Here is a 26911-nt window from a genome sequence, read left to right on the forward strand (position 1 = left end):
CCGCCTGGTTAAGCAGCAGCCAGCTGAACCGGGAAGAAGCTGGGGCACTGCACTTGACACCAAAACCTGTTTTTCTTCTACTGTGCCCTACCTGAGGCCATGTCTGCCAGCTGCTCCACACTGACCCTTGTAAAAGAGGAACCTGCTCCCAAGCTCAAATCTTCTAGCTACTAACGTTATCCGAGGTTTAGAAGGCACCCCAAGCACTAAACAGTCATGTTTCTGGTCTTTCTAGACTTCTCAGTTCTGATCCTGACAGAACCTGTTGCCTAGAGGCAGGCACTCTCTCTCCATTGACAGAACAGACAACTTGTAATTACAAGATTACCAAAGCGGTATGGCATGGTGCAGACCTGTAATCCCAGCACGCAGGAAGCTGAGGCAGGAAGATCTCCAGTTCAAGTCCAGCCTGGGGACTACACAGTAGGTTCTAAACTAGTTTAGCTTCACTGGAGAGAGGGGGAAAAAATGAGACAGCAGTTTCCAGCACAGACTTTCATTCAGGGCTTGGCTTCAGCTGAAAAAGAGTACAACGTTCCTCCACTGCTTCTTTCCAGGATCCCGCTGGCTCTGCCACCCTGTGGGAAGGATGTGACACTGTGGCCGTGGGAGGAGCCGGCAGCGAGATGCTGGCGAGTGCGGTGGGTAAGCGCGGTGCTCCCCGCGCCAAGCCTAGCGTTTCTGCCCCACACTGCAGGACCCTGACCAGCGCTGAGAGCTGAAGACACCAGAACCAGGGCGCGAGCGTTCGCGCATGCGCCTGCCGCACCGGACCTCCAGGCTGGAACTCCCAGTGGCCTGCTGGAGCGTCGGAGGGAGGGAGAACAGCGCGTGCGCCCGCTTTGTGGGCGGGGCCTGGGCACGGCGGGGGCGGGGCCTTCGTCACGCGCAGCCCCGCCCCTGGGTCTCCGGGAGGCGGCAACCGCTTCTCCTTGTCTCTTCCCGGTTGTCGGGGACTGCCTCACCTCAGTTCTCGGTGACCATGGGGGACCCCAGCAAGCAGGACATCCTGGCCATCTTCAAGCGCCTGCGCTCGGTGCCCACTAACAAGGTAACGGCCGCAGGCGGGCTCGGGACCCCGCGGTTCGCTGGACCCCCGGTGTGGCCGCGGCCGTGGGAGGAGCCGCCCGGCCTGTGACACGTCGCACTGTGGGCCTGGCAGCCGCCGCTCCCCAACCTTCGCCAGCGAGGGGCGGGAGAGGGGGTGCACACTAGGGGCTTGGCAACGGAGTACTGGGTCCAGTAAGAGCCTGGCCAGAGGCCCTAGGGGCGCGGGGAGGACATGGGACGTGGACATCTGGAGGATGTGTAGAAGCAAAGGGCAGAGCACCTGGGGACATAGAGAGGGCTGGGGCATGGACATCTGGAGATGTCTAGGACAGGAGACCAGTGCATCTGGGGGCAGAGAGAGGAGTGGGGTATGGGCCTCTAGTGGTGTCCAGAATCAGAGGCCAGTACCTGGGGGCTCAGAGAGAGAGCCGGTTCATGGCATCTGGGGGTGCCTAGGTCTGGAGACCAGAGCACCTTGACCCCAAAGCACAGACAAGGTGGGGTGGAGGGAGCAGGGAGTGGAAGTGTGTCTGGCCGTTAGATAGTTGGGCTCTGAGAAAGCTGGAGAGGCATACACTCTGACCCCCGTGAGCTAAGGGTGAATCCTACAGCCACCTAGACCCGGGGGAAGCATGTCTAGGGGTCAGAACACTGAATGTGCTGGGAAGGAAGGATTTCTCCCCACCATGGACCTGGTCTTAAGTGTTCTTCAGGGCTGGGGACCTGTTGGATCCTGGTCCCCTTTGTCTTTTGGTGGCATCCCGTTTCCCAGTCCAGCAAAGCTAAGGTTCTCTGCCCTGGCTACCAGCTTTCTGTGTTCCTAAGGAAGTCCACCCAAGTTCACCTTCATCCCTTTGGAGGTTGAGGTCCACCCCTCCATTTTTTTTTTCCCTGTAAGTGTCCCCACCCGTCCCCACTGTAGCTCATAACGTCTAGCATGTGGCTGGGAGTGTTGTTTTGATACACAGGGTTAAGGTGACCACTTCCTTAGGATGACGGAGTAGGGTGGAACCTGGAGAGTACAAAGGGCTGTCGTGTCACTGTGGACTTCTCCACCCCTCTTGGAGTTCAGTCTGGTCTTCACCTCCAAGGAAACATCTGTTAATGAGCACAGCCACGAGTCCTGAATTGGTGGCATAGAAAGTTCTAGCATTTTACAAAATTCAGGCATTTTAGGTCTTGATGGTGGAAGGGAGTCCTAATTTTTATAGCCTTCTAGTGAAGGAAATGGTTATTTGGGGGTGCTAATGTCTGGGTGTAAGAAAGAGGAGACAGCTTCCAGGCACTGTCCAGTGTTTGCTGCTTTACTATTTTAGCAACAAAATAGCTTTATATTTACTACTTTGATTTTTTTTTTTCAAATTTAGATTGATCTGTGTATATCAAGGACTTGCTTGTTACCACACACAAGTTTGGATCTGTAGCTGGCGGGGTGGAAAAATACATGTGCTACTGCTCTCTCTCCTAATCACACCAATATGTATTTTCTTTGAATTCATCAAAAAGACTCTGCTAACTAAGGAAAATAAAAAGCAAGAAACAACAACCAAAAGGGAAGATGCCCTTTTTAAATAAAAAGTCAATGTCGTGATACCAAGAGACACCTTTTAAGGAACCCACGTGGGCTTGCCTGCATATTAAAATTTAGTTGGTCATGGTGGCACATACTGTCATCCCAGCACTTGGGAGGTAAAGGCAGGAGGATCAGGAGTTCAAGGGCAGCCTCAGCTACATAGCAAGTTCTGGCCTGCCTGAGCTACATGAGACTATCTCTCAAAAAATGAAAATTACTGTCCAGCTGGGCGTACATACTTGGGAGGCTGAGGCAGCTGGGTTTCCGATAGTTAAAGGACAGCTTGCTACTTAGTGGATTTCTAGTTAGTCTGTGTTACAAAGTGAGACCTGCCCCCAAATGTACACACACACATTATATATGGGGGGCCTGCTATGTTTCTAGCTTTACCACCCTAAAGCACATCCCCTGTCCACTTTGCATTTTATTTTCGTTGTCTGAGAATGTTTATGAACTGGCTCTAACTGAAAGGGTGGTTATGAAGATTAGATTAGATGATCGGAGAAAAGCCTGGTATGACACTAACCCACAGGAATGCAGCCAATGTCCTTATTCTAAAGAACACACCTGTGGACATTTTATCTTCTGTAATAAGATTTTTTTCCCCCGAGACAAAGTTTCTTGGTATAGCCCCAGCTGTCCTGGAACTCACTCTGTAGACCAGGCTGGCCTCGAACTCACAGAGATCCACCTGCCTCTGCCTCCCAAGTGCGAGGATCAAAAGCGTCCGCCACCACTGCCCAACTTGTAATATGATTTCTAAAGCAAGATGCCAGGGTAGCTTCTGGTCATGTCTCATTGCACTTGGCTCTCCTTTATGATCTTGGCTTGAAACTGTTGATGATTAAATGGCTTGAAGCCATGATCTGAGCAATGGTGAGACTAGTTTTAATGTCGAGAAGGACTGGGCAACAATAAGCCCCCTCCCTTTAGGAGTAATACTGGGGTTTGAACCTAGGGCCTTGTGTCTTCTACACAAGGACTTTGATGTTGAGCAATAGCTCCATCTCTTTTTTGTTGTTGTTGTTTGTTTTTGAGACAGGTTCTCTCTGTGTAGCTAGCTTTAAACTCACTATGTATCCCCAGGCTGGCCTTGAATTTTGCAACCCCCCCCCCATCACAGCCTTCTGAATGATGAAATTACAAGAGTATGTCATTATGCCTGGTTTAACAACATTTTTTAAAATACTTCGGTTGAGGCAGGAGTTGGCAAATTCAAGGCTAGACCACATAGCAAGGTCCTTTCACAAATGGAAATTAGAAAAAAAAAATAAGTACAATATGTAAAGATTCATCTGAGCTTGTGAGGACATGCCCTATAAGTAAACTGCTTTGTAAGGCTGTAGGCCTGATGGTGCTGTATACTTTTAATTCTGATACCTGGAGGGAGAGGCAGGAGGATCCGGAGTTCAAAGTCATCCACAGCTACAGAGCAAGTGTCGTCCAGACTGAGTTCCAGGAGTCTGTCTACAAAGGGGAGAGGTTATTAAAAAAAGAAAGAAAAAAAAAAGGAGCCCTAAAATACATAAGTCACAACAGACAAAAGGGAAGCAGCTAGATTTACTTTATTTGGAATTCGCTGTCCAAATTCCCTTGGATAGGATGATAGTCTGCTTGGGTGAATGGTCTCGGGGTTACACAGACTGCTCTCGGGGTTTGGTCAGCACTGTGTTCCATTGCCCTGCAAGGCACTGAGGACGTTCACTCTGAAGGTATAGACCTGACACATGCCTTCAAGGGGCCTGCAGTAGGGGATGGAGAACAGGGGGGCTGGAGAGATGGATCGGCAGTGAAGAGCGAGTGCCACTCCTGCAGAGGACCCGAGGTAGGTTCCCAGACCCCGTACCAGCTGGCTCACACCCGCTTGTAACGCCAGTTCCAGGGCAAACACACACACACACACACACACACACACACACACACACACACAACTAAAAATAAAGTAAATCTTTTAAAAAGTAGATGGGGGCGGGTGGGCAGTGGTGGCGTACACCTTTTGTCCCAGCACTCGGGAGCCAGAGGCAGGTGGGTCTCTGTGAGTTCGAGGCCAGCCTGGTCTATAGAACAAGTTCCAGGACATCCAGGGCAACACAGAGAAACCCTGTCTCAAAAAGAAAAAGTAGATGGGGGAGGCTGGGAAGAGTGCTCAGTGGTTAAGAACACTTATTGCTCCTACAGAGGACCTGGGTTTGGTTCCTGACACCCACAAGGTGTCACAACCATCCATAACTCCAGTTCCAGGGGATCCAGTGCACTCTGTGGCCTCTACGGACATCAGGCACACATGGTGCACAGATGTATACCTATGACATTCATAAAATAATGTTTAAAAGTAGGTGAAGGACCTCCTGTGTTGTGCTCACTGACATGGGAGACACTGGTGAAATGCTTAGGCGTAGGTGCCAAGAGCACAGACCACTTAGGGTCCAGTGTCGCTGAAGACAACCTTGATTTCTGATCCCCCTGCCTCCACTTTCCAGGCATGCCCCACCATTCCTTCTCTGGTTCCTATGTCTCAGCTCTGATGTTTGATGGTTTCCTTATTCTCTCTATAATGATGGCGAAGGCCAGCTATTAATTTTTAAAATGCAGAAAATAGAGAGGTCATGCCCTTGTTTGAAAAGCATCAAGAATTTTAACACATTCAGCCTGCCACAAGCCCGCTGAGGCGGCAGGAGACTTCCCAGGAGTCCTAGGCAAGGGAGCGGCTGAGGCAATGAACCCCTTCCGACAGATTTTGGGAAGGCTGTCATTATTTCCCTAAGAAAATTCTCATCATCAGGCCAAACACCGTCAGCCAAAAGGTGTTTCTTGTTCTCCCCGCAGTGCACCAAATTCTCCTTAGAAAACCACATCTCTACTTTCGTTTGGGATCACATATCAAAGCCCAGCCCAGATCCCATTTCTTTCCGCCATGTGTGAGTCTCAGCTTGCCTGCCCTGGACTGTGCCCAGCAAAGCTCTGCTGCCACCCCTCTCCAGGGGGCCATGTCCTGTCTTTGACCCTGCGTAGAAAACCTTGTCTTACACGATCACCCAACGCCATACGATCACATAATGAGCTGTCCTGCCCACTGGGCCGTGGGGCCGGGGACAGCACAGGATAGGAAGGCCCAGGCCACTCGGTGTCCCCTCGGAGAAGCCCTTTACTTCCGGCACTGTTTAATGTCTGTGTCCATCTCTCCCCACGCAACCAGCCCCTCCCAGGCCAGCATGTGGCCTGGTGGGGACCAGGTCTCGGTATGCTCTGGTGGACTGATGATGCCCTCTACTCCTCTGTACCTTGGCTTCTGCCACAGTGTCTGACACGTGGCCCAGTGAGTCACTCTCGGTGCCCGCTGTCACTCCACACCCACCGTCCTTGGGCTGCCTGAGTCCAGCGTGCTCACAGCCTTCAGCAGCTTGTAGTTTCTCTTGTTTCCCGAGGCCAGAAGCAACTTTTTTCCTGAGGGTAGTTTTTACTTTATAAAATGTGTCGAAAGTGTGTTGAGGGGGAGCTGAAAAAAATTAAAGATCATTTCCTGTTTGTGGAAAATTGTAGTTGCTGTTCTGACTTGAATGAACTATAAACATTAAATTCCATGGAAGACACTGTAATTATTTATTTATTTTGTGGTGGGGGTCACATGAGTACCATGGTATGCATTCCATGGCCTGCTTGTGTAGATCAGAGGACAGCTTGAGGGGTTCATTTCTTCCCTTCCACCATGTAAGGTCTGGGAATTGAACTTAGGTCATCAAGCTTGGCAACAAGCACCTTTACCCACTGAGCCCTCTCGGTGGCCCCGCACTGTGTATCTTTAAGTAGCTCTGTGGGCGTGTTATCAGGTAGTGTTTTCTCTCATCGTCGTTGAAGGGTCTGGTGGCAGTTTCTGAGCTGGCAGTAAGCTGGTGTGCTGTTTACTCAGTTAACAAACGTTTCCTGAGTGCTTACGAGAAAGGACTACTTGACGACAGTCCGTGGGAGCTGAAGAGCCAGAGCTGTTCAGCCAGCACTAAACACCTGTGCTAATAGAGAAAGCAGGTGACAGGGAAGGCCCGGCCCTGTAGGGATGCCCAGTGCCCGCAGAGCAGAGGACACATTCTGTCTTTGTGACCTATGTGTCTAATAGTTCTCAAAGTGACCTGAATAAGGGGGTTGCCATCTTTCAGAGAGGCGCGTTGGAGTAACTCCCAAACTTAGCATTTTCCATCCGCAGACATGTTCGCCCCCGTGGATTCTGAGGTCAGGAAAGGGAGTGACGTGGCTGGCTGGGTGTGTCATGTCTGTGACGCTGCAGAAGTCATCTGAGCACTCACTCCATCTGCTGGTGTGGACAGGCCTCCACTCTCCACAGCTGGTCAGCCAGGGCCTCACCCAGCTCCTTGCCACTTGAGCCTGTCCCCGGGGCTGAGTGTCCTTGAGAAAGTGTATCTGGTTTCTCCCAGAGGCAGTGACCCAGTGGTGACGAGGCCAGAGTGTCTTAACCTAACCTCAGAAGTGGTAGATTATCCTCCCACCTCATGCTACAAGGCACCTTGGTAAAGTGAGGCAGAGATTGCACAGGATATGAGTATTAGGAGGTGGAGAATGATCAGGCATCTGGCTAGTGTACCCTCCTTCTCTGGCAGAGAGAGAATCACCCCCAGAAGCCTGCTATGTGGGATACAGCGGCTTGCCCAGGTGATGGTCCCAACAGAGCCACATTCCTCACTGGCATGCTTTTATGTGCTAAGGGTCCCAACTGAGTTCAAAGATAAGCAGTGTTTGAGAATCTGTAGTCTCTTTACTGTATTTAATTAGTGCAGTTATATATCACTATTATTATTATTATCATTATAAAAGAAATGTGAGAGTTTTGAAAACCTAGGTGACATCTTTTCTTGTCCTGTGTGTATATGTCCATGTGGATGTGTGGGCACACGTGTGCTGGTGTATAAGCACATGTGTGCACATGTGTACACGTGTGTGTGGAAACCAGAAGAAAGCCTCGGCTGTCATGCCTCAGATGCTATCCACTTTGCTTCTTTGAGGCAGGTTCTCTCACTGGCTTGCAACTTGGCAAGTAGGCGAGTGTCTCGGCCTCCCTGGCAACATGCAGCCACAGCCAGCTGGTCCCCGCCCCCGTGGGCTCTGGGGATGGACTGCAGGTCTTCATGTTTGCCAGACCAGCACTCCGTGGACTGAGTTTCCCCGCCTCTAACGGCCAAGGCGTCAGGTGTCAAGGCCGAGCCGCCTCCATCAGTCCTGCACGCTGGCCTCCTGGATGACTCATCCGCTGATGTCGATTAGTTGCTAAACCACATCTAATGTTTTCTCTCTCAGGTGTGTTTTGACTGCGGGGCCAAAAATCCCAGCTGGGCAAGCATAACCTACGGGGTGTTTCTTTGCATCGACTGTTCAGGGTCACACCGGTCACTTGGTGTTCACTTGAGTTTTATTCGGTAAGTGAACTTTTGTTCCCTCGCTGGCTGGGGAAATCGCACGGTTCCATGGATGTATACGGTACTCGTCTCCTCGCTGAAACCAACACCTGGCAGGAATAATTTAGGAGAAAGTGTTAGTCACCTGCTTTTGTCTGAGACTCTGGTTCAGAATGTTTGGAATGTACTATTGTGTCCTGTTATCTTTTTATTTTATTATTTTTATTATTACTATTATTATTATTACTAGTTTCTCGAGACAGGATTTCTCTGTGTAGTCCTGGCTTGTCATGGAACTCACTCTGTAGATCAGGCTGGCCTAGAACTCAGAGATCCATCTGCCTCTGACTCCTAAATGCTAGGAAAAGGTGTGCACCACCACCGCCCAGCTTCTTTTTATTTTTTATTTTATTTACTTAGTTCATTTTTACTTTTTGAAACAGGATCTTACTATGTGTAGACTAGGCTTGCCTTACAACTGACAGAGATCCATCTGCCTCTGCTTTCCAAGCATTGGGATCAGAGGTATCACCATGCTTGGCCCCTTATTCTTTTGTTTTGTTTTGTTTTGTTTTGTTTTGTTTTTTTGAGACAGGGTTTCTCTGTGTAGCTTTGCGCCTTTCCTGGAACTCACTTGGTAGCCTAGGCTGACCTCGAACTCACAGAGATCTGCCTGGCTCTGCCTCCTGAGTGCTGGGATTAAAGGCGTGTGCCACCACCTGGCTTCCTTACCTCTTCTTTAAATGTTGAGGGAACTAATGGCCAGTCAATTTTATTTATTTGTTTGTTTATTTATCTGTGTATCTTTGTGGCAAGATACACAAAGCATAGATATGTAATTTGTGTTTTTTCATGTACAGCTCAGGGGTCTTAAATGTCTTGACTTGCCTCTGTCATGCCTATCTTAATTGTTTTTGCCTTCTTATTAGTGGGCATTGAACCTAGGGTCTTATGCTTACAAGGGAAATACTTTACCACTGGACTGCAGCGCCAGCCCCTCCACCCATCTACTTTAACATTTAACATTTTTTAATTTATTTTTATGTGTATAAATATTTTGCCTGCATATATGTCTGTTCATCCTGTATGTGTCTGGTGCCTATGGAAGCCAGAAGAAGGCACCAGATTCTCTTGGAACGGAGTTACAGAAGGTGAGGTGCCATGTGGGTTCTGGGAATCAAACCCAGGTCCCCTAGTCCTCTGCAAGACCAATCAGTGCTCTTAACCTTTGAGCTATCTCTCTAGGACCCTCTCCCCCAGCTCCTGGAACTCACTTTATAAAGCAGGCTGGTGTCAAATTCACAGAGGTCTGCCTGCCTCTGCCTCTGCCTCTGGAGTGCTGGGAGTAAAGGCCTAGCTGGGCTGGCTGGTTTTATGTCAACCTGACACAAGCCAGCATCATTTTGGAAGAAGAAACCTTGATTCAGAAGATGTCCCCACCAGACTGGCCTGTGAACATGTGAGCAAGCCGGCGGTGGTGTGTTTTCTTAATGCCCCCCCCACTTTAATCTCTATGATTTTCCGACTTTAATACCTCCTGTTCTGGTTTCTAATCTGTTGCTGCGATAAAACACCATCTCCAAAAGCAATGTAAGGAAGAAAGTTAATTTTGGCTCAGGGTTTCAGAAAGAATCCATAATGGTGAAAAACATTTTCCCAGCAGGAAACGAGGCCAGCCTGATCATCAGGAAGCAGAGACAGGCCAGGAAGTGGAATGAGGTTATAAGAACTCAAAGCCAGCCCGAGTGACACCCTCCAGCAAAGCTCCACCTTAAGGGTTACATAGCCCCATAGCCTCCCCAGACAGCAGCACCACCAACTGGGACCATGGACTTTTAACACAAGAGCCTGAGGGGACCCTGACTAAACCCCACACCTCGTGTGAGCAGAGTTGGGGTACTTGTTTTGGCTGGCTCATTTCCCTTGGTTCACTCTTACCAAGGCTCATCCATTTTTCACAGTCAGGATTCCGTTCCTTCGATGAGGCTGAACGATACCCCAGTTATCTGTGAACACTGGCTTGCTTCTCTGTCCAGCTATTCATAGGCTCTTGGCTTGCTCCCACATTGTAGCTCTTGAGTAAAGCTGCCCGGAGCACGGGTGTATACGCACCACACTGGGAACTGTTCTGAGTCCCCTTGGGCCAGGACCCGCAAGTGCAGTGATGGCTCAGGTGGTGATCATGTTTCTCCTATTTGAGGAGGCCTTCCTTTCACAGGATGGCTGGCCATCTTACATTCCCACCAGCAACACACCAGGGTTCCAGTTTCTGCTCATCTTGTCACTCGACTGCCTCCTTTTCTCCCTCTTCCTCTTCTTCCTCCTCATTTCCATCTTCCTCCTCCTCTTCCTCCACCTCCTCTTCATCATCTTCCTCTTCCTGGTCTTGCTCTTTTTTCTTTTCTGTGGTGCCAGGGCCTCATGCATGCTCGACCCTAGGCCAGCTCTCCGTCTCTCCCTCCTTCTCTCCCTCCCTCCCATTTTGTCTCCCTCCCTTCCTCCTTTTTTTAATTAACAGTCTTTGGGTATGAGGTGAATCCCCTGTAACTAGCGCTGAGCATCTTCTCATGCACTGTGACCCACCTGAGTGTCTTCTTTGAAGACTTCTGCTCCAGTTCTTGCCTGGTTTAGACGAAGTTGTTTATTGTGTTGGGTTTTCAGAGTTCTCTTTGTTTGCTATATTTTGAGCCCCTATAACAGAAACAATTTGAAACTATTTCCTCTCATGTGATGGATGTTTCTGTACTTGATTTTTTGATACACCTGTTGGAAACTTTCCTGAAGTCTAGTTAGTGTGAGTCTTTCAGATCCTTCTCAAAGAATGAGCACCGAACCCACTGCAATGAGGTTTTATCCAGTTTTCCCCATAGTTTTATAGTTTTAAGTCTTACATTTCTGTCTTTGACAGTTTTGAGTTCTGGTTTTATTTCTTAGACAGGGTCTCACTATCTAGTCCTGGCTATTTCTAGAACTCACTATGTAGACCAGGCTGACCTCAAACTCACAGAGATTCATCTGCCTCTACCTCCTGAGTGCTGGGATTAAAGGCATGAGTTAATTTTTGTTTATGGAAATAGTGAAGTGTGTGTGTGTGTGTGTGTGTGTGTGTGTGTGTTTGTCTGTCTGTCGGTGTGTGAGCTCCCTTGGGACAGAACCAAGGACCTTGTATGTACACAGTATCACACCAATGAATGCTAGGCAACCGTTCCCCAGACTCTTTGCACTTATATTTTGGGCCAGACTTTTATACTTTGCCTGGGCTGGCCTTGGGCTCACTCTGTGCACTACCCAGACTGGCATTGAACTGGAGACCTTCCTTCCTCAGCCTCCTGAGGCACTAAGATTACATATGTGAGCCACCAGCACCACCCGATTTACGTTTAAAAATGTTTTTCCCAGATCAGTCATTAGCTGTTCGTATATGGTACCACACCCTGTCCAGAGCAGAGGAAGGCCCCTCCTTCTGCCTGAGGCTGTTCTGTCCCTTTCTCCTTCCCAGGTTCCCTCCTTATCATCTGGCCTGCCCTCTTATTCACCTCTAAGGCACATGCCCATGTACTTAGTTCCAAGAACTCAGGTAGGAGGAAGACTGGTCTGGACCAGGAACCTGGACAGCTAGATCTGCTGGGCCTGTGCAGGTTCAACCATGTGCCTTTTAAAGGTCAGATAAATGTAACTGTATGAGTCACACCAATGGATGATTCAAAAAATAACAACTAAAAAGCACTGAACCAAAGGGCCACTGCCTACGCTGTGGACAGGAGAAAATCCAGGGCACTTGTTACCCAGGACAATCACTGCTGAGTTTAAGGCTAGCCTGGTCTACATAGTGAAATCCAGGCCAGTCAGGACTACACGAAAAGACCCAGTCTCAAAATCAAACAAGCAACCAACCATCACAAGACTGGCAAGGTGGTACATGCAAGGAATCCTAGCCCTGGGGAGGCAGAGGGCATCACTTGATTCACAAGTCCAAGACCAGCCTAAACAACCTCATGTCCCAACTCAAAAGGGAGAAGTCCAAGCAGCGCCCACATATGTAAGCGAGGTGTGGAAGCTCCTGCTCTGGGTCCCTCTTCTCCCCCAGCCAGCCGCACATGTGCACACTGATGAGCACCAGCACACGCAGACAGTCGGAGCTCTCGCACGTAATCACCATGAGCAGTGTGCCATGGTTGGTATATTTAACCAAGTGGAGTTGGTGTTTTTAGGTTGAATTTCAAGGTAGTGATTTTTACAGAGGACAAAATAATTTCTAACCTGTCTTTGGTCGGCATCCAGCGAAGCAAGTTAGGAGTGTACCTATAGACACCAGACATGATACTTGGGGCCCAGCATGGGCGGTGGCTGGAACTGCCCTGGCCCTGCCCAGCACCCAGGGTGGTGCTGTTCACAGGGCTTCTCATTCTCAGCTTGTGACCAGCTCAGACTCAGCCGGGTGCCTCTCAAGGACTCAAGGGGCCTGACATTAGCATGGAAGGGGTCACTTGGCCTTGAAGGGAGCATACTCTCGTGCTTGCATGCTCGCACGCTCGCACACTGGAAACAAATGACCTACCTCGGCACTCCTTGGGACTGTCCACATCATTCGTCCTGGGGTTCCTTCCCATGGTGACTGTGGGAAGTCTTCGTTAGCATTCATTCCAATACTCTGCTTACAAAAGTGCTGGGTTCAGTAGCCACTAGTAAAGCAAGGGAGACCACTGTCTCCTTACCTCATAGGCCACCTTCTTGTTACCCATTGGTTAACAAGAGCACTTTTTTCTCAGCACTCAGCTTTCATAGGACTCTCTGCAGGGTGGCAGTTCTTCCTATGGGAGTGAGGGCTGCCCAGAGCTCCTGGGGGGTGTGCTCAGGCCTCCATCATCAGAACTTTTCATTGTGGGAGTCCAGGGTTCCAAGGGAATTTCTTTTAACCCAGTTAAAGATCCATACTTAAAGGAGCTGGAGAGATGGCCCAGCGGTTAAGAGTGCTTGCTTCTCTTGCAGGAGACCCAGGTCCAGTCCAAGCACCCACGTCAGTTGTCTCAAGCACCTGTAACCCCAGCTCCAGGGGATCCATAGGTGTATATGTGACATATACTCATACAACACACATGTACACAAATAGGATAAATTTTAAAGGAAAAAAGAAGGGGATGGAGAGATGGCTCAGTTGCTGCTCTTCCAGAGGGCCCAGGTTTGGTTCCCTAGCACCCATGTGGAGTCTCACAACTGTGTGTGACTTCAGGGGATCAGACTCCCTCTTCGGGCCTCCAAAGGACCAGGCATACATGGTGTACAGACACACATGCAGGTAAAGCACCCACACGTAGCAGCCACAGGGGTCCCCCCGAGCTCCAGTCTCACCCACCCTTTGGGATTTTTGAAACAGGCTCATGTGGAACTTTGGCAAGGCTCCAACTTAGAATTCTCTTGCCTCTGCCTGCTGGGTGTGAGGATTGCAGGTACACACACCACTGTGCCTGGCTGCACAGAATTCCCTAAATCCCGGAGCTCTAGGAAGCCTTTCGAAAGCTTAATTAGCAGTTGATGCCAGAGAAGGAAAGTTTTCACACTGTGGGGTCTTGTTTCCTCCCAGATCCACAGAGCTGGATTCGAACTGGTCTTGGTTTCAGCTTCGATGCATGCAAGTTGGCGGGAACTCGAATGCTGTAAGTCCCCCAGACTTGCCCTTTCCTCCTCTTTACTGAAGTTCAATCCCTATGTGTTTGGGAGGCTCTGGCGGGGTGGGCTCAATGGCCAGAGCATCCAAGGTGTTTTTATTCAGAGTACCTGTTAGGCTGGATGCTGGGTGTCTGGTAACAAGCCAACCCTCTTGTGGTAGAGTCGGAGCACAACTGAAGAAATAAATTAACAAGAAAATACTGGAGTGTAAGTGCTTTAAGGAAACTGAAAGCAAGTGAGGATTTAGAAGAACTGGCATGCTTAAAAAACAAAAGGAAGGGCTGGAAAGATGGCTCAGTGGTTAAGAGCACTGGCTGCTCTTCCAGAGGTCCTGAGTTCAGTTCTCAGCAACCACATGGTGGCTCACAACCATCTATAATAGGATCGGATGCCCTCTTCTGTCATGCAGGAATACATGCAAATATAGCCCTCATATACAATAGATGAATCTTTTACATAAATAGAGAATTCTTTAAAATAAAAAGGTTTATACCCTTGAAGGGGAGCCCCTGTCCTTACACTGGAGTGTGTTTTTACATTAATTAGAGAGAATCAGGTCTCTCAAGTGGTAGACCAGAAACCCTTCCAAAGTAGCTAGTGTGTGTGTGTGTTGGGGGGTCGTTTTCTTCAGTGGTGTAGCCATGGGGTAGTTGTACAGGCTCCAGTAAGTAGCCCCCACCATGCTGGTGCAGGCACCCCGAACTGATCTCTGGGTCACACAAAAGCAAGCCCTGCAGCAGGCATGATGGAAGGAGGACTTGTTGGGAGTCAGCGTGGTGATGAGAGAGTGCAGTAGAAGGTGAAGAAGACCCAAGCGCATTGTATACACGTATGAGGTGTCAAAGGAGAAATTCAGCCCCAAGGATCTTTGAGACACCGACACTCCCTTCCCTTCCAAATGGTGCCGACTGGGGACTGGAGCACTTTCAGAGGTGCTGTTCGGCCAGGAGTAAGAAGTCCCATGTGGTCACATGTGGTGGCCATGACTGTAACCCTGGCACCCAGCAGGCAGGGGCAGGCGTATCTCTGTGAGTTTGAGGCCAGCCTGGTCTACACAGGGAATTTCAGGCCAGCCAGGGCTCTATTGTGAGACCCTGAAATGAAGAGTTGTCATTCACTCTCTAAGATGGGCTTGTCCCGCCTGGTTTTTCTTTTGAGACTATGCAGCCCTGGCTGTCCTGGAACTTGCTGTGTAGACCAGGCTGGTCTGAAGTCACAAAGATACATAGTGAGGCCCTGCCTCTCACCAAGGAGACCCTCCTCAGAGTAACCTTCAGGTTGTCACAGGTGGTTGGTGGAGATACAAAGGCCAATTTAACTCATTCTCATATCTAGTCTTGTGTCTATTTTTATCAAAATATTAACATTAGGACCTGAGATGGTTCAGCCTGCTGTCAAACCAGGTGACCTGACTTCCATACCTGGAACCCACTTTCTGGAAGAAGTCAACAGAGGCCCCCAAGATGTCATATGACCTTCCCATGCACACATGCACCCCCCCAACAATCCATCCGTCCATCAATCAATAAATGTTAAAAATGAAAATATTGGGGGCTGGAGAGATGGCTCAGTGGTTAAGAGCATTGGCTGTTCTTCCAGACGACCTAGGTCCAATTCCCAGCACCCACATGGCAGCTCACAACTGTCTGTAACTCCAGTTCCAGGGAACCCGACACCCTCACACAGGCAAAACATAGTGCCATAAAAATAAATAAATATTGACAGTGTAATTGAAGGGATTTTCTTTTTAAACTTTTTATTACATTTGTTTCTTTGTGCGTGTGTGCACATGCTTGTGCTGACATACCATGGTGCACATGCTTGTGCTGACACATGGTGGTGCACATGCTTGTGCTCACATACTGTGGTGCACATGTAGAGGCTAGTGGACAGCTGGCAGGAGATGAATCTTTTCCACCACATGGGTCTCGGGGATTGAACTTAGGTTATCACACTTTGCAGCAAATGCCTTTAACTGCTGAGCCATCTTGTTGGCCCAAAGGATTCCTTTTTGTAAGGAAAATTTATTTTCGGTCTTTCACGATGTCTCATTGTTTTCATTTTTCCTTGTGCTTTTCAAGTCCCTCCTTCAGTAGCTTCTGGTCGTGAGGTCAGAGCTCTCATGGTATTTCTGTTCATTTGCCTGCTTTCCTCTGTAGTCTTCCTTCTTCCACCAACACGGGTGTGCTACCAATGACACCAACGCCAAGTACAACAGCCGTGCGGCTCAGCTCTACAGGGAGAAAGTCAAGTCTCTGGCCACGCAGGCCACCCGAAACACGGCACTGACGTGAGTCTCTTTGGTGAAGTTCATTCTGTAAAAAGCGTCTTCAGTCCCAAGCGGTAAAACTCTGTCCGAAGTCTCCTGGGGAGAGCCAGGGTTATTAGAAGGACTCTGCTCTGTCGACGCACAGGTCATTCTTCAGTGACGGGGTTCAAAGCGGGGGACCAGGAGATGAGAGACTAAGAAGATAGGAAGCTGGGCTCAGGAGGTCTTGCCCAAGCTGATGGCTCATACAAGCGAGTTTATTAAGAAGTCCAGCATCTTACATACAGTTTGCAAGGGGAAGTGCGAGAGGATCAGCGGGACGCGATCATGCAATGGTCCAAAGTCAGCAGGAAGCAATCCAAAGGGAACACAGTATCTCAAGTGTGTCAGACAGAGCACACAACGGCCTTGGGACTGATAACCACAGCCCTTTAGGGGACAAGAGTTGAGTCCTCAGGTTAAAGTCACAATTCTCCCAAGTCCCTGGTCCCATGCTGTTCTGGCTCTGCTAGTAATCCAGGTCTTAGACAAGGAGCCACAGTCCTTCTCCAGATCAGCCCAGCTCTGAGCACACATGGGCACACATGGCACACATGGGCACAGATGGGCACACATGGGCACAGATGGGCACGAGGATCACTGCTGGAGACTTGAGGTTCCTTCCAGCCTCGGGGCACACAGGTCATGTTTCCATTAACTAATCAATGCATAACTTCGCTTAATATATGTTTCCATTTAAAGATTCCTCATTTTAATACTAGGTATGCTGGCTCACACATATAATCTCAGCACTTAGGAGGCAGAAGCAGAAGGAATCAAGCCCAGTCTGGGCTGTGAGACCCCCATCTCAGAAAACAAAAATAAGCTAACAGGGTGGCTCACACCTAGGATCCTAGTACTCAGAAGGAAGAGGCAGGAGGATCACTTCAATTATGAGGCCTGTCTGATCTACATAGTAAGTTCTAGACCAGTCAGGGTCTTGGAAATGAAAATCAGTCAATCATAAATAAAAGGATGACCTCATTTAATGAGCTTAAGCTCAGTGACAGAGTGCTTGTTGCCTAGTATGTGAAAGGCGCTGGGCTTCCGCTTCATGCTTCAAAAGAGTTAATTAATAATTGCCAGCTTTGCTTGATATATTTTGGTGACGTGTGAGCATTGACCACACACACAGGGGCCATAGCTCAGGGCTGATCAGGGCTTCTCGGGAAGGCACATCACAGCCTTCGGGAGCCTGGGAGCTCTAGAGAGCTCCTCAGCCCTACCCTTGGGGCCATGTTTAACATGGAAACCATTAGTAGAATAAAAAGCATGGCAGTGAGGAGGACATCCCCTGAGGGAGCACAGGAAAGCCATTCACTTGTGAGTCTACGGACTCAAGCACAGGGCAGTATGCCTGCCTCAGCGTCGGCCAGGAGCATGCTTTCCCCACAGCTCATCTTTGCTGCATGTCTGGAGATGGATTGTAGACATCAGGAGTGTTGAGTGCAGCTTCAGTGAGGATGGAAATTCTGGGTGTGGAATCCAGGCTGGGCCTGGTCACTGTGATTTAGAACCTGTACTTACATCGAAAAGGGTTTCAGGAGATGGGGGCATTAACCTCCTCGGGGTGTGGAACATGTTGGAGTGACAGCTTTCTCCACAGCGTGCTCAGGGCCCTGTATGGGCACTCCAGTGTTGTGGTGAGGGACTAGATAGACACAGTGTTGGCTGCAAACTCCTGAGGGTAGAGGAGAGCTGAGGTAAAGTCCCTACTAAGCTCTGCTTTGTTTTTCCTTCCAGCTGTGGCTCGACAGCTGTGCAGCTCCACCTGTGTCTCCTCCCCCAAAGGAGGAGGATTTTTTTGCTGCTCACGTCTCTCAGGAGGTAAGTTTGCTGCTTTGTTCTCAAGGTTTATTTTAGATCATGTGTATATGTATGGGAGTATGTGCATGTGAGTGCAGTGCCCATGGAGTCCAGAAGAGGGCATGAACTCCTGGAGCTGGAGTTACAGGTAGTTGTGAGCTGCCCTAATGAGTACTAGGATTGAGAGCATTGCAAACTCTTAACCACTGAGCAGTCTCTCTGGCCATGCTTCACATAATTGTAAAATGTGCTTATTCTGAAAGTCAGAGAGCATGCTTTTGAGATGTTTCAGTAAGATACAGGCTGCCTGATGAGTTTCCTGTGCTGTTCTCCATTCATGGCTTCTGGCTCAGGGTCTAAACTAGGGCCCAGTCACAGTTCATAGGAGAGGGACGCATGTCCAGGAGAGCAAGGGCCCTGTCCTGTTTCAGAGAGTCTGGAAGTGGCATCCTCTTCGCTGCTCCTGTCTTGCTGGCTGGAATGTGGTCACCTCTGTACCTAGCTCTGGGGGAATTGGGTGCTCTTTCTTACCCAGCTCAGGGCTTGGTGACTGAAGAATAAAGACAGTTGTCACGGGGGTAAATCGCAGTGCCCTGATTTCATGGGGCGCATACTACATATGTCCAGGCTTACTGTGAGAATTAAATGACAAAAGTAGAAATACTTAGCAGCCAGTGCAGTCGTGCTCAGGAGATGGCGTGCATAGTCCACAGCAACAGTGACAGCCATCCACAGTGTTTCACTGGACTCTTCTCGAGTCAGTTTGCTAAGGAAGGTAGAGCCTGCGAAACCCAAAACCCTGACAGGTCCTGGGAAGCACACCTGCAGACCTCTGGCTTGGAGCCCTATGTTCTGGATTCTCCCTGATCTTCCCAAATCCTTTGAGGAGGGGCTGGTTCTTGCTTAGTTTTAAAATTAAGTTACATGTTCATACCTGTCATGGTGACACATACCTAAGATGATGAAGAAAGGTTTATGGTGATGCGGGTTTGTAGGGTACATTCTGGGGTAGCTGGTCCTGTAGCTCCCGGGCCTGCTCAACATTAGGATACACTGGTAGTGAGCATACAGAGAAGCAAGATTGCTCACCTCATGGCCAGAAGAACTGGGGTCCCTGTCCCTTTTTTTCGCTTTAAGGGCCCTAAGACCCCCCTCTTTAGAACCTACCTGCTGTAGGCTGGAGACCAAATGAGTGACACTTAAGCTTTTGGAGGACATTTAAAAGCCAAAGCAAGGTGCAAGTACTATCCGTACGTGGTCCTGGGCTGCTGAGGCTGAGACGGCCCACCGCTGCAAGTTAGAGGTCGGCTTTGGCTGTACAGTGAGTTCCAGAACAGCCATAGTGGGCCATAGTGTGAGGCTTTGTCTTGAAAAAAGATCAAAATTTAAAAAGAAAAAAAAAACCCACTGGGGAAATGGCTCAGCAGAGAAAGCACTTACTGTGCAGAGGACTGGAGTTTACATAGAGGAATGGTGTAAAAGCTGGACAGATGTGCAGCCTCCCTGGAATCCTGGGGCTCAGCACACAGAGGTGGGATCCCTGAAGCAAGCTGCCTGTCTAACTAGCTGAGTCAGCAGGTTCCAGGCTCAGCAAGAAACACCGTCCCAGTAAATAAAGGGAGAGGGATCAAGGAAGACATCCAGCCTCTGCACACACCTGCACTCACGCACCTGTAAACATGTATGCACACTATACTTCACACACGATAAATCTTGATTTTTTTCTTTTTTGCTATCATAATTTGTATGTATATGTTGTCATTGACAACATAATAAGTAGTTACCAGAAGCTGGGAGTGGGCGACACAGATATGTAATCCCGCACTCAGGAGGCTAGGGGGAGGATCGAAAGTTTGAGGCCAACAGGAGCTACGGAGTGAGTTGAGATCAGCCTGGGTAGCGAATGTTGCTGTTGTTTAACATAGCACCAGATACAGAATAGACTGAATATCTGTGCCTAGGAGCTGAGAGATGGACTCAGTAAAAAGAAAGACTGGGAAGAGAGAGCCGGAGCAGTGCAGTGTTGGATAGTCTAAGATGACCTCCTGTATCTGTGTCATCTCTGTAGTGTGTGTCTGCCCATGTGCAGATAGAGTCTGGATAGATGTGCAGATGGAGACTCTGGACAGATGTGCAGATGGAGACTCTGGATAGATGTGCAGATGGAGTCTGGATAGATGTGCAGATGGAGACTGGATAGATGAGCAGATGGAGACTGGATAGATGTGCAGATGGAGACTGGATAGATGTGCAGATGGAGACTGGATAGATGTGCAGATGGAGACTCTGGACAGATGTGCAGATGGAGACTCTGAATAGATGTGCAGATGGAGACTGGATAGATGTGCAGATGGAGACTCTGGACAGATGTGCAGATGGAGACTCTGGATAGATGTGCAGATGGAGACTCTGGACAGATGTGTAGATGGAGACTCTGAATAGATGTGCAGATGGAGACTGGATAGATGTGCAGATGGAGACTCTGGACAGATGTGCAGATGGAGACTGGATAGATGTGCAGATGGAGACTCTGGACAGATGTGCAGATGGAGACTCTGGATAGATGTGCAGATGGAGACTCTGGACAGATGTGCAGATGGAGACTCTGGATAGATGTGCAGATGGAGACTGGATAGATGTGCAGATGGAGACTGGATAGATGTGCAGATGGAGACTGGACAGATGTGCAGATGGAGACTCTGGATAGATGTGCAGATGGAGATCTGGATAGATGTGCAGATGGAGACTCTGGACAGATGTGCAGATGGAGACTCTGGATAGATGTGCAGATGGAGACTCTGGATAGATGTGCAGATGGAGACTCTGGATAGATGTGCAGATGGAGACTGGACAGATGTGCAGATGGAGACTGGATAGATGTGCAGATGGAGACTGAAGATGGAGAGAGATGGAGATGTGCAGATGGAGACTGGATAGATGTGCAGATGGAGACTCTGGATAGATGTGCAGATGGAGACTCTGGATAGATGTGCAGATGGAGACTGGAAGGGATGGGCTGGAAGATGTGCAGATGGAGACTGGATAGATGTGCAGATGGAGACTGGATAGATGTGCAGATGGAGACTCTGGATAGATGTGCAGATGGAGACTGGATAGATGTGCAGATGGAGACTCTGGATAGATGTGCAGATGGAGACTGGATAGATGTGCAGATGGAGACTCTGGACAGATGTGCAGATGGAGACTGGATAGATGTGCAGATGGAGACTGGATAGATGGGTGGCAGAGTGGAGACTGGATAGATGTGCAGATGGAGATCTGGGATGAGATGGAGCGGAGATGGAGATGGACGAGATGTGCAGATGGAGACTGGATAGATGTGCAGATGGAGACTGGATAGATGTGCAGATGGAGACTGGATAGATGTGCAGATGGAGACTCTGGACAGATGTGCAGATGGAGACTCTGGATAGATGTGCAGATGGAGACTCTGGACAGATGTGCAGATGGAGACTCTGGATAGATGTGCAGATGGAGACTCTGGATAGATGTGCAGATGGAGACTGGATAGATGTGCAGATGGAGACTCTGGACAGATGTGCAGATGGAGACTGGATAGATGTGCAGATGGAGACTGGACAGATGTGCAGATGGAGACTGGATAGATGTGCAGATGGAGACTCTGGATAGATGTGCAGATGGAGACTGGATAGATGTGCAGATGGAGATCTGGATAGATGTGCAGATGGAGACTGGATAGATGTGCAGATGGAGACTGGATAGATGTGCAGATGGAGACTCTGGACAGATGTGCAGATGGGACTGAAGATGTGCAGATGGAGACTCTGGATAGATGTGCAGATGGAGACTCTGGATAGATGTGCAGATGGAGACTGGATAGATGTGCAGATGGAGACTCTGGATAGATGTGCAGATGGAGACTCTGGACAGATGTGCAGATGGAGACTCTGGATAGATGTGCAGATGGAGACTCTGGATGAGATGGAGATAGATGTGCAGATGGAGACTCTGGATAGATGTGCAGATGGAGACTCTGGATAGATGTGCAGATGGAGACTCTGGACAGATGTGCAGATGGAGACTCTGGACTAGATGTGCAGATGGAGACTCTGGATAGATGTGCAGATGGAGACTCTGGATAGATGTGCAGATGGAGACTGGATAGATGTGCAGATGGAGACTGGATAGATGTGCAGATGGAGACTGGATAGATGTGCAGATGGAGACTCTGGATAGATGTGCAGATGGAGACTCTGGACAGATGTGCAGATGGAGACTCTGGATAGATGTGCAGATGGAGACTCTGGACAGATGTGCAGATGGAGACTGGATAGATGTGCAGATGGAGACTGGATAGATGTGCAGATGGAGACTCTGGACAGATGTGCAGATGGAGACTGGATAGATGTGCAGATGGAGACTGGATAGATGTGCAGATGGAGACTCTGGACAGATGTGCAGATGGAGACTCTGGATAGATGTGCAGATGGAGACTCTGGACAGATGTGCAGATGGAGACTCTGGATAGATGTGCAGATGGAGACTCTGGATAGATGTGCAGATGGAGACTCTGGACAGATGTGCAGATGGAGACTCTGGATAGATGTGCAATGGCTAGTTCCAACACAAGAATGTCTAGAGAAGTGAGACTAGCTCAGAACACTAGCATTGACCTGGTTTCTAAGATTATTTATGTGTATGTGTGAGTGTCTGCATGTATGTGTGTGCAGCATATATGTGCCTGGTGCCTGTAGAAGTCAGAAGAGACTCATTTCTTGAGCTGGAGTTCCAGGTTGTTGTAAGCAGCCTGATGTGTGTGCTGGGAACTGAACCTGAGTCCTCTACAGGAGCAGTCAGTGCTGTTAACCACTGAGTGGTCTCTCCAGCCTGTCAGATCCTACTTTCTAATTTCATCTTCCAGCAGAGGAGCCAGGACTACCTGTAGAAAATGGCCACTGAGGTTTCTGAGCCAGATGTGCAGACCATCTTGTAGAGCTAGAAAGTGAGGTGTGCTGGGGAGAACGGATGGGGCTGTGTCTGAAGGACTCATAGGCAGGCTGAAAGAGCCCCTGGTGCAGTAGTCGGAACCACGAAGTCAGTGTTTGGTGACCACCCTAAGAGTCCCTGTCACCAGAAGTCCATGTGACTTCAGTGAACACATCATGGGTACGTGAGGGCCAGGTCTTCCTCTGGGATTCTGAGCTGTGTGTGGAGTCTTCAGGACATGGAGCTCTGCTGGCCTTCCTCAAGTGCAGGTAGGGCTGGGAGAATCCTGCCAAGACTGGAAAGGAAGGAAACCGGCCCCCATCACCTTACCAACTCAGGGGGCTGTCTCCAGTGTTGTCGTGTTGACAAAGGCAAGGGGGAAACCAAGCAGCTGTGAAACACTAGACAGCATCCTTCCAAAGCTTCCAGGCCAGCAGACCCAATCACAAGCTGCAGAGGCTTGAGAGCCCATTGTTGGGTCCCTGAGCGGCCCAGGGGAGGAGGAAATTGTCATGGATGCGGTACCCTAAAGAGCCTGCCCTGCCTGATCATTTCCTCCTTTGACACGTGTGCAGAAGAGCCTGGGTACATAGAGTGTTCTGTGTGATCTGGATCAGTTTTGCATAAATCTGAAATCATTCTAGCTAGGTGTGGTGGCGCACACCTTTGATCCCAGCACTCATGAAGCAAAGGTAGACAGATCTCTTTGAGTTTGAGGCCAGCCAGGGCTACATAATGAGACCCTGTCTCACAAAAACAAAAATTCCAAAATTTACACCCTAGAAAGGAAGAGGCTGGAATATATGTAGCTCAGTTGGTAGAGTGCTTACTAGAGCATACACAAAGCCCTGGGTTCGATCCTGACCTCATAAACTAGGTGCTGTCTTGCACATCTGTAATCCCAGATTACACTGGGAGGTGAAAGGAGAAACATCAGAAGTTTAGGATCATCTTCTGCCATAGTACCAAGTTCTAGGCCAGTCTGGAACTCTTGAGACTCTGTCTCCAAAAAAATGGTGGGTAAAGTGAGACATTGGAACGCTGAGGCATGGCTGAGTCTCGCCACTAGCCCATGCTCAGAAGGGGCTCCTGCGCTGCTGTCCCCAGGCCGGTTTGCTGTTGGTGATGAGTCCTTGCTTTCCTGCTAATGACTTCCCTCACCCTGTGCAGGTCACTGGTACCGTGCAGGCATCGGCACAGCCGGAACCAGCTGCTGTAACACCGTGGGCCGTGGAAACCACTCCAGAAAAGGATGAAGGTGGGGTTCACGAAGTCAACAGAACATGCTGTGCCGTGGTCTAGTGGCCAAGAGGAAACTACTAAAGTTAAAATGGAAACCCTCTTGTGTTAGCCGATGGACTCAAAAGACATTCTAGAAGGTTCCCACCGAGATGTTAACTAGAGACTAGGATAACTGGATCATTAGTTTCTGCTTTGATACAGTATTGAAGTGTGGACTTTTAAAGTAGAAAACAAGATTTCAGGGTTCTTTTTTAAATTTAGTTTAAAGAAATTTTAAGGCAAGGTCTCACTTTGTAGTCCTGGCTGTCCTGGAACTCTCTGTGTAGACCAGGCTGGCCTCAAATTCTCAGATATCCATCTGTCTCTGCCTCTGGAGTGCTGTGATTAAAAGTATGTGCCACCATGCCTGGCTAAGATTTTAGTTTTAAAACTGTTAATAAGTATTTTGCAGTTAATAAGTCACACATACTTGGTGACTATATTGTAGAACTTTATTTATTTGATGGTTTTTTGAGGTAGAGTCTCATGTAACCTAGGCTGTCCGAAAATTCACTAGGTCACTGAGGATCCCTGAACTCCTGTCCTCCTGCCTGTACCTCCTGAGTGCTGGGATCACAGGTGTGCTCACCACCCCCGGCTGTGTATTTATTGTAAATATGATGTCAATCACTTACGCATTAGAAATGACCTAGGTGCCTCACCTGTGTTCTAGAACTGAGCATCTTTCGTCGGCCTGAATGTTGCAGTAAAATAACAATAAATGACAGTCAAGCAGAGAACTTGGGATGTGGGACCCAGGAAAGACGTGCTGGCTTGTAGAGACTCAGCACCAGCCTTTGGGTTGGGTGCAGTAAGGCAATTTTGGTAATGGATTCTGCTTCAAGGATTAAAGTTGGTACTGTCTGTCGTGGGAAGGGAGGTAGGAGAGAGCAACTCCAGAAGCCGTGAGTCACGGCTCTGAGGTAACCCCAGCATGGCTGTTTTCATCTGTCTATGGTTTACAACCTGTGGACTTCTTTTTCTTTTCTTTTTCCTTTTTGGTTTTTTGAGACAAGGTTTCTCTGTGTAATAGCCCTGACTGTCCTGGAACTCACTCTGTAGACCAGGCTGGCCTTGAACTCACAGAGATCCATCTGCCTCTGCCTCCCAAGTGCTGGGATTAAAGATGTGCTCCACCACTGCCCGGCTATGTGGACTTCTTTTTTGTGTCCTGTGGTTGAGAAGCCTTGGAGAAAGACGGAGTCCAGCTTGGCATCCTCCCCCATTCCCGCCCTCTCTTCTCTCCTGGGGGTGCAGCTCCAGGTGCAGCCATTGGCCTCGCCCAGCACACTGCCTTCTGTACTCTGTCTCCCTGTTAGCACGTACACCCTGTTCTAGAGATTGCTGTGTCCCCTTGGGTTGCATGTGACATGTGTCCAGTGGGAGAGACTGCATAGTACATGTGCCGTGTGCAGTATAGGTAACTCAGTGCCTTACACACACTGAGAGGCAAAGTCAGGAAAGTCAGGGTTCAGTGTCATCCTTGGCTACCTAGGGAGTTCAAGGCCAACCTGAGCTATATGAAACCCTGTCCAAAAAAAAAAAAAAAAATTACAAAGTAGAATTCTAAATGGTAGCAGTTGAAAAGACCATTAATTTTCATTAAAAAAAAAAAAAAACATTGTTTTGCTGGGCGGTGGTGGCACACGCCTTTAATCCCAGCACTCGGGAGGTAGAGGCAAGCGGATCTCTGTGAGTTCGAGGCCAGCCTGGTCTATAGACCGAGATCCAGAAAAGGCTCAAAGCTACGCAGAGAAACCCTGTCTCAAAAAACCAAACCAAACCAAACCAAACCAAAACAAAAAAACACATTGTTTTAAACATGCATTTGCATTTTAATGGACTTTTCTTGTCTTTTTTTTTTTTTTTTTTTTTTGGTTTTTCAGACAGGGTTTCTCTGTGTAGCTTTGTGCCTTTCCTAGAACTTGCTCTGTAGACCAGGCTGGCCTCGAACTCACAGAGATCGGTCTGGCTCTGCCTCCCAAGTGCTGGGATTAAAGGTGTGTGCCACCACCGCCCGGCGTCTTTTTTTTTTTTTTTAAGACAGGGACCTGAGTAGCCCAGGTTACCTCACATTTGCTGTATAGCTGAGGATGACTTTGAACTTCTGATTGTTTTGCCTCCACCTCCTGTGTGCTGGAGGACACCAACATGCCCGGCTGGTACAGCAGTTCTTAATCAAATTGCTTGTGACGGTGCGGGTTGTCATGGATCCAGGGGTCTAGTTGGATAGGGGAATGACTGTCGTGCCCTACAGCACCTTAACGACAGCTGTCCACGTTGTCCTGTAGTAGAAAGGTTCCACAGGTGTTTAACACAGAGCGGTGGTAGTGTTTGATATGGTACATGACCACTACACACTGTACACATTGTTGAAATGTCACAGTGTGTCTCATAAATATTATTATATGTCAACTGAAAAAAAATATTTTTTAAGCCGGGCGGTGGTGGCGCACGCCTTTAATCCCAGCACTCGGGAGGCAGAGCCAGACCGATCTCTGGATCTCTGTGAGTTCAAGGCCAGCCTGGGCTACAAGTGAGTTCCAGGAAAGGCGCAAAGCTACACAGAGAAACCCTGTCTCGAAAAACCAAAAAAAAAAAAAAAAAAAAAAAAAAAAAAAAAAAAAAAAAAAAAAAAAAAAATTTTTTTTAAAAAAGTGAAGGTCCACAGGATTAATCTCATTAATCTCTTTAAATCTCTTTCATCTCAGCACTCTGGAGGCAGAGGCAGACGGGTCTCTGTGAGTTCGAGGCCAGCCTGATTTACGTAGTGAAACCCTGTCTTTAAATGAAAATGAAAGGAGTGGGGATGTAGATCAGTGGTAGAGCTTGGCCATGTGCGCAGTAAAAAATAGA

At 48.8% G+C, this 26911-nt stretch overlaps 1 protein-coding gene across 1 annotated transcript in view; it reads left to right on the forward strand.

Annotated features, from left to right (window-relative positions):
- The first annotated feature begins 871 nt into the window (after window positions 1–871).
- Window positions 872–26911, forward strand: part of Arfgap3 (ADP ribosylation factor GTPase activating protein 3) — a 53885-nt gene continuing 27845 nt past the window's right edge. Inside the window, 7 exon segments of the mRNA XM_028856742.2 lie at window positions 872–1051; window positions 7928–8046; window positions 13607–13679; window positions 15852–15960; window positions 15963–15982; window positions 17744–17827; window positions 23945–24032. Coding sequence (XP_028712575.1) covers window positions 983–1051; window positions 7928–8046; window positions 13607–13679; window positions 15852–15960; window positions 15963–15982; window positions 17744–17827; window positions 23945–24032 — 562 coding nt within the window. The 5' untranslated portion in view covers window positions 872–982.

Source organism: Peromyscus leucopus, chromosome 20 (assembly GCF_004664715.2).
Source record: "Peromyscus leucopus breed LL Stock chromosome 20, UCI_PerLeu_2.1, whole genome shotgun sequence".
Taxonomy (NCBI): Eukaryota; Metazoa; Chordata; class Mammalia; order Rodentia; family Cricetidae; genus Peromyscus; species Peromyscus leucopus.